This window comes from Plecotus auritus (assembly GCF_963455305.1).
Source record: "Plecotus auritus genome assembly, chromosome: 9".
NCBI classification, from domain to species: Eukaryota; Metazoa; Chordata; class Mammalia; order Chiroptera; family Vespertilionidae; genus Plecotus; species Plecotus auritus.
In genome coordinates this window covers 11,582,798-11,595,992 of record NC_137783.1, presented here as the reverse complement: position 1 = coordinate 11,595,992, position 13,195 = coordinate 11,582,798, and the positions used below count along the sequence as shown (strand labels likewise).

General features: G+C 37.5%; 1 protein-coding gene across 4 annotated transcripts in view; it reads left to right on the top strand.

Moving 5' to 3' along the window:
- The window catches only part of VTI1A (vesicle transport through interaction with t-SNAREs 1A), a 325,141-nt gene that overhangs the window by 54,523 nt on the left and 257,423 nt on the right, over positions 1 to 13,195 (top strand). For all 4 annotated transcript variants that reach the window (XM_080643014.1, XM_080643011.1, XM_080643012.1 and 1 more), the window contains exon 4: positions 11,709 to 11,786. In XM_080643014.1, the coding sequence (XP_080499140.1) occupies positions 11,709 to 11,786 (78 nt within the window). The remainder of the gene's footprint in view (positions 1 to 11,708; positions 11,787 to 13,195) is intronic.

Below are 13,195 nucleotides of genomic sequence, written 5' to 3'. Positions count from 1 at the left end.
AAAACTGGATTTCACTGACGGTGTAGCTGCATAAGTGCCAGAATGAACTGCAGCTGATAGAAAAAGGGAACAGGATTCAAGAGAAACAAAAATAATAGGGGAGAAGACATTTATTATTGTATTTTTATTGATGTCATTTATCAATGTCTTTACTGTTTGTGGTTAACACCAACTTTGAATAGATCAACTCTGAATATTTTTTCTGAGATATGGGAGAGATTAGGGGTAACTTGGTGAGGTCAGCTCTCTAAAGTTTGTGATGTTCTTTGTGCATGAAGACAGGGAGCCAGAATCAGTGTAGGCTCAGGGAGAATGATGGTCCAGCTACTTACTCAAATGGACTGTTTTGTGGGCAGAGGTGTTCCCTGCTTTCCTGGAGGACTACAGATCAGAAAACAAACTCAAAATGCAGCGCGGTGCTACCTTCGTCACGTGGCCACTGACTGTGGACTTGGAATTTTATTAGACAGCCTCATTCTCTTCTGAGAACGTGGAATTCCTGTCTGTCATTGTGTTTCTTCTTACATGTTTATTAGTGTTAACCACACTACTTGCTTGCTCTCTGTTAGACCTCTGCCAGAAAAGCAAGACAAAATTAGTTCCCAGAATAATTTTTTTTCTGTAACGCCAACACACAGGAGGCGCGATCTGTAGTAATTCTTATTCATTTGAAATATAGCAATTTGTTCCTGTCAGTGGAGGGTAGGTTTATTGTTCTAAATTGCCGGGGTTTGTTTTCGTTGGCGTGTTCTCCAATACAAATTGAATGGCTGACAAAAATCTATTTGTATGACAGTTCAATCTAGATAAGTGCCCTCTGTTGCCTACTGGTGCAATTTGGGGTCTCGGAGATAAAAGCAAACTGAATACCAACCTCATAGCAGAGCTTCTTCCTCAGATAACAGAAGTAATCCATATTCCGCAGGTCCCAAATCAGACAAACAAAGGAGAAATACGCATGCACATCGTCTCTCGTTTGAAATGGGCGTCTTTTCGCTTCTACATAATAAAAGATGGGAATATCTAACTGAGGAGGACAATAAAGCAGCTGATATGAGAGATGCCTATATGTGAAATTAAAGAGAAATGTATTGACTTGTAAAGTTGGAGAGAAGTCTGTTGCTTAGCATTTTCCCATAGTTCGTTGGCTTTTGTCGAATGAATTTGCTTTCTATTTTAACATGCCTATTCTGAAATACATTCTATCTTTAGACACTGATTCTTTGATAGCTTTGATATTTTTGCTAGAGGTAGGGTTGAAGGGGTCTCCTTTACTCCCCAAGATGAGGAGCTGAGAATTTGTACCTGTTGGCTTACCTCTGTCAAAAAAAGGTGTCAGTCTTTCCATACAAGTATCTCTCAGATATAATTCATGTGCAGAAAGAGGGATGAAATATGTATAATGGCAGTTATGAGGAAAGAATTGCGACTAGTGCAAAAGAAAAAAAAGACATCCTGGAAACTTGGCTAAAGGCTCCAATTGTAGATATTGTAAAAAATGGGATCTAATCCATAGGGCTTGTTGATCGATTGGATATGGGGAGTAAGAGAGAGAGAGTGGGATAATTGCTGGATGTTTATCTGGGGAGACCATGTGTGTGGTAACAACATCAAATTAGGGACAGCAGAAGGAGTGCAGCAGTATATAGAGAAAGAAACTGCCCCACTTGTGTTAAGTCGATGTGCCTTTAGGTGATGTATGGCACCCAGTAGGAATTAGATCTGTGTGCAGAATCTGTAGAAAACATGTCTTTGCTGGCCTGTAGGTGGTATTAGGACAGTGGGGTTAGGTGAGATCATTCATGTCAGGTGGCTAAGTGCGGATGGAGACCTGGGGCAGACTGAGAGAAGTTATGATGGAGACTGGGGGGAGACCAGAAGGGTAGGAAGAATGTTAAAGGAAGCTTGTCTGTAACTGCTAAGATGAAAGGGGTCAACAACGTCAGATGTTATCAAGAGGTCCAGTGAGAAAAGGACCGAAAAGTGGCCATTGGGGCCACATTGATACAGTGTGAATAACAATAAATAAGTTGTATTGGATTATGAGCCAAAGTATAAAATAAATGTCCCTGAGTCCGTACTGATGTTAATAAGTGACTGAATTAAGATGAAATAGACAGATCCCCCATGCAGGAGAATGCAAATAATGGATGTAAATACTCCTCCCTCGGGAACATGGAGCATCACCCCCACGCCACAAATGTGGGTCATGCACAGTGAGTACAGTGTGGGACGGGAACGGGAGCTTCACAGTGGAGAAGACTGACAGACACCACTTCAGCCAGGTGATCCAGGTCAACATCAACAGTGATTAAGTCATGTTGCTAGTATATTCCTTTGAAATGATGTGATGAAAATAGCACTTTACCTCTGTGATCTTCCTCCCCCAACCTTATAAGCCCAATCTAGTTAAAAGAAAAACTTCACACCAATCCTAAATAAGGGACATTCTACAAAACACCTGACCTGTGCTCCTCAAAACTGTCCCAGTCATCAAAGAAAAGTCAGAGATATTGTCACAGCCCAGCACAGCCTAAGGAGGCGTGACTCCTAACTGTAATGTGGAATCTTGGGTGGTATCCTAGGACAGAAAAAGAGCATTACGTATTAAGGAAATCTGAGGAAAGTATGGACTTTAGTTAATAATGATGTATAATAATGAACAATTGATTCATTAATTGTGACAAATGTACCATATTAATGTAAGATGTTAATAATAGGAAATTGAGAGTGTGGGTCATATGGGAATTCTGTACTGTCTTTGCCACTTTTCTGTAACTCTGTAACTATTCTGAAATTAAAAGCTTATTTCAAAAATATGGCCAATGATTTTGACAATTTGAAAGTCATTGGTGATCCTGGGGAATCCTCTGGCAAAGTAAGAAAGAATTCAGTTTGTTTTTAGTTGAGAGTGGCCAGGACATAAATATGTGATATTATGCTTGTAGAATATTCTTTCAAGAAACATGGCTAGGAAGGGAAAGATAAAAAGAGATTGGGTATTAGTTGGGGAGAGTATTATAGGGTAAAATAACTTTTTAAAATATATAAAGCTGGGGTACACTTAAAAATGTTTATATTCTTAAAGAAAAGAGTGACACATTGAAGATACAAGAGAAAGAACATTTAATTGATGAAGCAAAGCCTGTGAGTAGGCAGTAATTTATTCTATTCAACTAAAAATGGAGAAATTTTTAGGAAGAACATGTTTATGAATCAGGTATGAATATTTATACTAACCTTATTATATGTAACTAGAGGCCCGATGCACGAAATTCATGCAAGGGTCTTGGCCCTCACAGCCTCAGCAGCTTGCCTAGGCCCTCGCAGCTCCAGCGGATGGACGTCCGGAAGGTCGTTCAGCTGTCCGGTCTAATTAGCATATTACGCTTTTATTATTATAGAAGATACTTGGGTCACCCTGTTAAAGAAGTAATCTTCAAAATGTCTTCATAGAGAATTTGGGCTCAAAGAATTTTGTTTTATTGCCTGAACATCATAGTTTTATTGGCTATGTTCATAAAGCAGTAAAAAGTGTATCGTACATCTCTGTATTGCTGCAACCTCACTGTGGCACAGCATATTCTATAATAAAGAATCTGTCACAACATGGGTCCAAAAGTAAGTACCAGGAAAAACATATTGTAAAAATTGTTTGCCCATGAGATAGCTGGTTCCAACGTAGAATTTTAGAGTAACCGCACAGGGAGTCACCAGATCCCAGGGGAAAGCAGGCAATTCCTAACACATTTAATAACTGGTGAGGCTCCTTTCCTACCCTCTGGGTAGGTTATTGTTGCTTTATGGTGTAGCCTTTGAAGATTAATCTTGAAACCTATCTAGCTACACCCATAGGTGTGGTTGTGACTCACCCTCTGAGATCAGACAAATAAAACATTCTACCTTGAGCATTTGTCACCCTTGAACTTTCTAATTTATTGTCAATGTTCCAGACGTTGCCAATAATGCATTAGTAAAGGTTTAGTTTTTGTTTGTTTATTTTGGAGCAGGGTGACCAGGAACCAAATCTATAGACTAATCGACTGATATTAAGTTCATAGAGCTATCAGTGGTCGGCAAACTGCGGCTCGCGTGCCGCGGTTTGCCGCTCTGTTGACTAATGAGTTTGCCGACAACTGAGCTAGGTGAACGATGCAGGCAACCTGGCCTTGCAGAGTGAGTCCTAAGACAACCCCAGCCTGTCCCGGTGGTCTGGTTCAGTGACTAGAGCATTGGCACTGAGAAATGATTCTGCCCTCGTTCTGCCTGGTCTTTCCCAGCTGTGTGGCCATGGGCTGATCACCCATCTATCTGACTTAGAACTCCTAAGCTCTAAATGTGTAGGCTGGTCTAGGTGATGCCTCAGGTCATTGCCAACTAAAAGATTCTGTCACTTATGTGTTACTAAGTGTGTGTGATACATACTATGTGTCAGTTACACAGAATCCTCCACATCGTTTGTTCTTGGAAATCTACATCACTTGAAATTATGGCTATTGACAGATATTTCAATGAAAGATCAGATCACTTTTCCTCCCTGATGCTCAGCAGGTTACACAGGAAAACATAGATACAACTTCACTGTATAAATGTATATACTTTAATAGTTCTTTTAAAAATACAAATGAACCATGTGTTCAATAGCATTCATTTAGCAGAATATAATTTTCTAGTGGGTGTATGTATCATATTCAAACAAAATAGTGAACATTTTGACATTCTGATTATTTCAAATACAGTCTATGGAGTTATTTTATTTTTATTCAGAAAGACTTGCAAGAATTAGATTTCCTGCACTGCGTACTTACGCTATTCCAGATGTGGACAACATCTGGGCATTCTATCATGAGCCGATTTTCTGAATGAAGTAACTTAATTATTGATTGACAAGCTAACATGATTTAAGACAAAGCCACACTGTGTTCAATAGCAGTGTCAACGCCGTAAATATAAGCATATGCAAGCAAGTGGGGCCCTGATACTAACTCACTCACGTTGCATTTTGAAACATTAATGCTAAACTTACATTTCAGGCTTAAGTTTAAACTTGCTGGAGAAGGAAATGAAGAAGTGCAGTTGCGTGATTTCTGTTTTACAAATCATTACATGACGTAGCAGCAGTGTGGTTGGAGTTTCTAGTGTAAGTAAAGGTCTCTCCTAGCATTGCAAATCACAAGTGGCGTTATTATTCCATGTGGGTTGCACATTGGTTTGTGTGAGCCTATATGCATATATATACATATATATCCTCATCATTTGCATGTGTTCACATGTGACATGATAGCTAAATTTTAAAAAAAAGTTAAGAAAAAAAATGTGGTATATTTTACCTTATTTGCAGCCAAAAACATAAATATTATTTTCAAACATGTAATCTTTTTTGAAAGTACAAGCAAAAATAATAAATGAGAGTGATCAGAATACAAAGACATTCATATTTAAAAATTTTTTTTTCCAGAAAAGTTTACATATCTCCCCCCGGTATTACATACTCAAGAACAATGAGCTGGTTCAGTGCTCTCACGCTAACCTGCTTTTCCAACTGTTGGCAGCCTCATGGCAGGGCAGGGTAGCATTTTCTCTCCGGTGGCTTGCATATGGTCCACTGGCCATGAGTTTATGGTAGACAGAAAGTGTGTTTTCCCTTTATTAACACTGCAGTATTGGTGACATGTGGCATGTGTACTTTCCAGCGAATGAGCTTGACCTTTAACTCTAAAGAGTCCCTCGAGCAAGAGCAAGCTATGTTTAGTGAAACGATTACTTAGAAGAAACAGATTGCAACTTAATTCCTCTGATATCATTCAAGAAAGGCAGTAAAGTTTTTACCATTAAAAAATGCCCCAAAATTGGAGCAGCAAAAATAGGAAATTGAGCAAAACAGTACAGTGGGATTACTGGGTTAAATAATACGAACTTCTTAAAGCTAGTTGTGGTATATATTGGCAAATCATTTTCTAGGAAGGATGCACTAATTTGTACTTTCAGCCCTCTATGCGTTCTGGCTTTATTGGATCCTTTCCAGTGTTACCAGCTAATATTTAGTTGAACATCCTTTGCAGGGTTATCATATCCAAGGTAATATGGATAGGTTTTTACTTGTATATAGTATTTAAATCCTCTGGGAAATAAATATTATCAACACTCGTTTAGAGATTGAGGAAACTGATATTCAGGAAATGTCATTTGCCCAAGATCACATGCTGAAATGTTATCTCTGTTCTCTTCACTCAGGACCTGTGCTTTTTCATCCTAACAACTTTCGAGGGATCAGACATTTGCCTAACAGTTTACTCTGCCTTTACCTAAATCATGTAGTATGGCATATTTTAATCTGAAATCGCTTGTTGCTAGAAATTAACATAACACAGAGAACACTGTGATAAACAAAATTTCACAAATTCCTTTATCTTTTCTTCTCCAAAATTTAAATTTCCTGTCCTGGACTGATGAGCCTTTTTGAGTCCTAGGTCAATGGTGGAGTGTGGATGAAAAACTGAACTTGGCCATGGAGTAATGGAAGTGAGGTTAAAAATGGAATGTTTTGTGCCAAAGATAGATGCATTTTAGAAAATGTCATCTGGGCATTACGGAAGTATGATATTATTTAATTAGAACCAGATAAAATTAGGTAAGAAATGAATGCCAGCAATTATATGACTAGCTAATAAATATAATTTCACGGTATTCTATAGATATCCCAGAGTGTTAATTATAACAGGGGCAGTTAAATTCTTTAGAGCAGTTAAATTCTTTGGCTATGAAAGCATAACAGTTTTTAATAGGTGTATCACCTGGTAACCTTGAGCATTATTAAATATATGGAGACTGAAAGACATGTAGAAGCAATGGAAAAGTCTGGCCAGACTGGGTAATTTTTTTTAGACCTATGGAGAAATCTATTAACCATTTCTTCTATAGACCAGTTTGATTAGGAATTAGGACAAGCTGTTCTTTCATTACTTACCAAAACCATACTGCACTTTGTATCAATTATTTGGCTGTCTGCAGCACATAGATTAGAATAAAGGCCTTTCTTCGTATTTGCAAATGTTGTGGATTGCTGATTAGTAATTAAAGTACTGAATGAAGAAAATTAGGCCAAAACTGAATGGGAATGAGAAAGTCTTAATTCTGTGATACAGATGTTAGACACAGATTGTCTTGAGCAGCCCATTCAACACAGCGACATTGTACATAACCATGGAGTGTTTGCCTCCCCTGGAAAACTCAGGCCGAATGCTTTGGAGATGGTTTCCGCTCCCATGCCTTGTGATGTAGCTGTATGGGTATTAATTTAGTGAAATATCCTGTCTGCCAGGTGTGGGAACTAGCTGATTTTATTGTAATACCAGATCATTACTTAATTCATATGCAACAGAGTGCAGCACATGGAAAGCATTATAAATCTATTTACAATGTGGCTGGTCTGATGATAACATTGTATTAAATTCCCAGGTGAGGCAATTTAAGCAATTGCTTTGCCATGTGCACTCCTTGGAAATTAAATTCTCATATACGCTTTGGTAATAACCCAACTTCATTGTTATGCTTATGCTAGTGGTGGGCCATGGAATCCTCCTTCTGGTTGTGTATACTCGTTTCACATGTAGAATCACACAGGAGGCGGTATCCCAGATCACAGTTCTTAATTAGTGTAAGCTAAGTTAATTTTCATTTTGTTTCTAGTTTAGCTTTGCCTGTCTAGAATATATTCATTTCAGTTGGGAAATGTTAGGGCTTGGGTCAAGTAGATAGATTGTTATAAGCCAAATGGCCAGATAGAACTGAGTGAGGCTATCTGCTTGAACTTGGCTTTAAGGAAATCAGCCACTCAGTATGCAAAAGTTCTGTTCATATACCAAGTGAAAACTGCTTGGAATCTGAAATTCTCACTTTCATAGCCAACGACTCACTTTTGTCATCAGTTTAAAATACCCATTGAAACTTAGTGCATCTAACTTCTTAGGGATAACAATCAGTTGTTAACTTCTCATATTTTTTTTTTGTAGTTCATCTATGGTCTGTAGATTTTTCCATCCAATTGTGTCTAGTTCACCTAAGTGAATAAGTTACACAAACACAACTAAAAGTGAGGAATGCTCTTGTATTTAATTGTGTGAGTGTGTGTGTGTGTGTGTGTGTGTGTGGCAAATATTGTCAGTTGCAGCTTTTCCACCCTTATGGTACAGACCCCCAAATTGCAATAGATTACAAACTGCACAGAGCTTCTGTCTTCTCCAGAAGCCACACATAAAGCACCAGTAGTCAGTAGTAACTGACAACTAAGACTAAAAATGTTGACAATTTCTTGATTTGCCTGGTTAGCTTATGTATAGAAGTCATTAACTATTTATAAAATGCATTATGAATTGGGTTCCTTCAAACTGTAGCTGAGTGTGTGACATTTCCAGCTCAAATTCTCATGCTTGCATTTGGCTAAAGTACAGATTTTATACAGTTGATAATAAAGTAGAATTATTTCAGTTAGTTTATCAAGTACAGGAGATGTTTCAGTTTCATTAACTTTGAATCTTCCAAATTAAAGTATGACATAGTAGTTAGTAAGGTAGAGTGCGGTTTTTAAAAGTTCCATAAAAGTGAAATAATTTATTGATTTTTTTTTTTTTTTAGGAAAAATATCCATAAAATAAGCAGTTTGTCACCCAGAGGAATTTACCTTTTTTTTTTTTTTTGGTATTCATTTAGTTTAATGATGATCCTGCATGCTAAATTATGGTTGATTATAATCAGCTCACTTAAAATTTCAAAGCATAACAAATTAGGAGAAAATACCAATGCCTGGCATTTAAATATAATATTTTTTATCTTTATTGTTGAGAGTATTACAGATGTCTTTCCCTCTTCCCCCATTGCTCCTCTCCACCTGGTTCCTGCCCCCAAAATTCTTAAACCAGGTCTCAATTTTTTTAAAAAGAAGTATAAAATGATACTTAAGTGTAGTGTTCCGTTTCCAGCATTGTTTGTATCACTTTAATGAGGTACTATTTCTGACATTTGAAATGAGTTATCTTTTCATTCTTTAGTAGAAGCCAGTCTTTTCAGAGAACATTTTGTAAACTCAGCATATCATTTGCTTAATTACATCCAGAAAGCTATCCAAATGACCAGTGTCTACCATCCCAGTGGTAAAGAGTGGCATTTATAGGGGGACCACCCTTCAACTGTGGATAAATCCTTCCTTCTCCCCTTGTTGCTGAGCATGTCCACTCTTAATAGCTGATTTTCAAAAGCAATAGATTCTAACCAAAACAAGATGAGATATTTAGGGATGCATGCTTGTAATGTTCCACGTTTGAAGTATAGAAAATCAAAATAAGAATATAATGTAATTGAACAATCTATGCCAATTTGTTGGTATTTGGGTGAGAAAGGGGAAAAACAAAAACAATCTCCATGTGAAATTCTTGCATACTGGGGAACGTTTTAGTCCCCCATAGTGATGAAATGAATAATTAAAGAGGCAGCTCTGATACCACAGCCTGTTTAAAGGTTCTCATTTCCTTTAATGCTGTAAAATACTTTGCCTTAGCTAGTTTGAAATGACCATAGTGGGGATCTCCATATGGGCAAAAGAAAGGTTCGGCTTGATCTAATTACTGTGGTAAGGCCATGAAGTATACTGTCCTTACAACTTGCATTTTTCTGTACAGTTCTGTATGAAGTTAACAGAAATAGCTAATTAATAGCAGCTTCAGTAAATACAGTAAGGGAAGCAGGGCCCATGAATATGCTGTCTGTGGTGCTAAGAAGTCTGGCATGTTCACAAGTGAGTGAATGAGGGGGTCACTCCTGAATTGTTGAGATGTCTGATAGAGAAGCCATTACTGACCTCAGGCTAATGATGTAACTTTTCTCCCTCTTCCTCACTGCAACATTGTTGGTTGTAGTTCTCTACCTACAGACTTACTGCATTTAAGGTATAAGTTAGACATTTGTAGCAGGGAAGGCAAGCTTGGGGTAGAGACTCAGGGCAGGGATGGGATGCCATCATCTACTTTGTATTGAAACATTTTGCATTTTCTTTGCATCTTTTACCTGAGTGTATCCAGAGGGCAATAAACTGGTGAGGAAATTTTGTGTGATAGAATGAGCACCGAGCTGTTAAGTCATGACCCCAGGGTTCTAGTCTCAGTTTAACCAAAGCTGCCTTTAGAACACCATGAGACTGGCTTCTTCCTCCCCCACCCCCACCCAAATAATAAAGGAGTATCTAGATTTATTTATTTTTTATTTATACTCCATTCAGCCCTTCAACTGGGTTCTGCCAGAGAGTAAGCCCTAATGCCCTAAGGCTTCTGTTCTATGTAATAAATTAAATTCTCTCTTACATATCATTCTTGGGAGAATTCAGAAAAATAGTTACTGAAATAATTTTCTGTGTTTTATGGTTCAGATAGCAGCCACAATTGAAAAAGGCTGCAACTTTAAAATGATTTAAAGTCTACTGGTTTTTCTTGCCAAAAATCCTTTTAAATTCTACTATGAGTTTATGTTTAAGATATGATCTCTACGTGGCAAAGCAGGGTTACTCACTAGTTTAGAAGTCTAATTAAAAATCTTGTGGACTTCTGCTCATGGACTATGGACAGTCCTTTCAAACTGCAGTAACTTTTTGGATCATTGGATAGGTGAGAAATTTTAAGTTCTCCACTGTAGACCCGAAGTGAGAAAAAGATTGCCATTTTCCAATCAACGGTGTTTGCTCAGTTAGTTCAGAAGCAGAAAAGGCAGCAAAGTCGCCTGTAAATCTGCATCTGGGTCTGAAGTAGCGATGCGCAGCAGCATCTGAGCACTGCACTCCAGCTGCCCAGCTAATCTTCTGAGCCTTTTAGCTTTTCCAAATGTGTGTAATTTAGATAATTCATGAGTTGCTTGCGGACATGGCCCTCTGACTTTACAAGTAAAGGTAGACTTCTTGTAAAACAGAATTTCAGTGTGTGAAACCTTGACTCATGGACCACTTGTCTTTATTTACTGGGACTGTGAAAAGTTGACTCACAGCCTACTTGCTTTTATTTACAAGGATTGGGAAATTTAATTCGTTTTAACACACACACACACACACACACACACACACACACACACACACTGCCATATGTTTCCTTAGTTATTTATAGAGGACTTAGAGCCCTTTAAATTATTGTCCCAAAATGGGTTCGACTTTTAAATTTCATCTCTTTTTGGTTAGTAACATCACAATAATGAAATATAGATGTACAATTTTCCAAGCATTCCAGTGTATGTATGCAGATATAATATTATCCTAGAATTAGAGATTTTAAAAGACTTGTAATTGTGAAATCCATTTTCTGCCACACTATTAAAGAACCCCATATACTCTCCTTGTTTTAATTGCAATCTGTGTAGCTGTATTTCCTTCAGCTTAGTGTTCTTATTTGAATGACTATGTGTGGAATGATATACCAGTTCCGATCCATTTTGATTATTAATGGAGTACTTACACAGTACAGTTTTCTTTCATTATTGGCATTTGAAAACCTAATTTACATTAAATTTCTCAAGTTCAAGAACTTTACACAACTTTGGTTTGCAGGTTTTAGCAAATAGGTTTCCATTAGGGGGCTCTCGAGGTTTGAGATGATCAGCCTTGATGCCAATAATGCTTCGAAGCCTTTACTTTCTAACGTGCCTCTCGCTCTCTCCCTTTTTGTTTTGTTTTACAGAAAAGGTCACGGATCGCCTACAGTGACGAAGTGCGCAATGAGCTCCTAGGGGATGTCGGGAATTCCTCGGAGAGCCAGGTAGAATGCTAATCAGGAAGGCCCGGTGGGTGGCTGGAGGGTGAAGGAGGTCACTGGCACACTGGGCTCTCAAGCTGCTCCTTAACAGCATTAGCGGCAACTCATGTGGAAGTGATACTGTTTAATGCAAAGCTGGAGTCTTAATCAACTTCAAAATGTTTCTTGGAGATCTTACATTTAACCCTTTACCTTGGGATCACTGTCTGCTATCTTTTAAAAAAATCTTTTCTTCTCCTTTCTTTATTATTTAGTACTTAAGGAATAACTTGAAACACACTGTTTGCAGACAAAGCCAAGGTCTTCACCTCAAACACATGTAAAAGGAATAAAAAAGTACACAATGCAGCTTTGATAATAATTCAGTATAATTAAATCAACACTTGCAGCAAAACAAATGAAAGTAAGCTTTCAAAATTCAACAGGGCAGCCCAGTCTCCCATTGTGTCGCTTCTTAAAAATACATTCAGTAAAATGCAAATTATAAGTACCAGTGTGAAACTTGGATAGGCATACAGAGGTAGTGGCCTCTGTGAAATAAAAGTAATAGTAATAATAATGGGAAAAGTCGTTTTGCAATTTAAGATCTGCACAAGCAAAAAGTAAGGTACAATTTCTTCTTAAAAGGGCCTGTAACTTGGCTGTCAATTCTCATAGGGTTGCACAGTAGTGTCCTGAGTCCAATTAATGTCCCACTTCTTTCTCTGAATTAATACTGCAGATTTCATTAATTCATATAGATAACGTATGACTTTTAAAAAGTGTTTCAAGAACCTCAGTGCTGAGATTGATTTTTTAAATGTCTCAAACAAACCTAGTGACTGATTCTCTTTGATACTTTTAAAGAAAATAAATGATAGGGAACTTCAGAAGCAAGAACTGAACATGTTTATTAATGTTACTTTGGCAAGTGTTATAAAGGTCTCTGCTCTGCCTAAATAAAAATGAACATAAATCATTCATTGAGTAAACCAAAATTTTAATAAGATTGTAAAACATAAATAATTTATTCATACACATTGTAAAAATTGCATAATTGTATTTACCATTTCACATAAATTATAGCTCTACATATGCGGAAACTATGTTACTATTTACTGTAATGTTAATACTATAAACAGGGGTGTTGTTTATGTGATTAAGGCCCCCATCCATCCACCCCAAAAAAGGAAGAAGGATCACTGAGCTGATGGTTTGTTTCTGAAAAGATCTCACTCCCTCCCCTATTTGGATGTTATCAGCTTGAGTTCAGACATGTAAACATTTTAAGATTTGACTGGTGGTTTCAGCTTTCCTGATTGAAATGTAAGAATAACAACTAGTAAGGGGGAAAATTATATAGAGCACATCAAACAGAAAAGGGCTATGTGGTAAAGGGGTTTTGCTCATAATAGATTAAATAATGTAAGAAT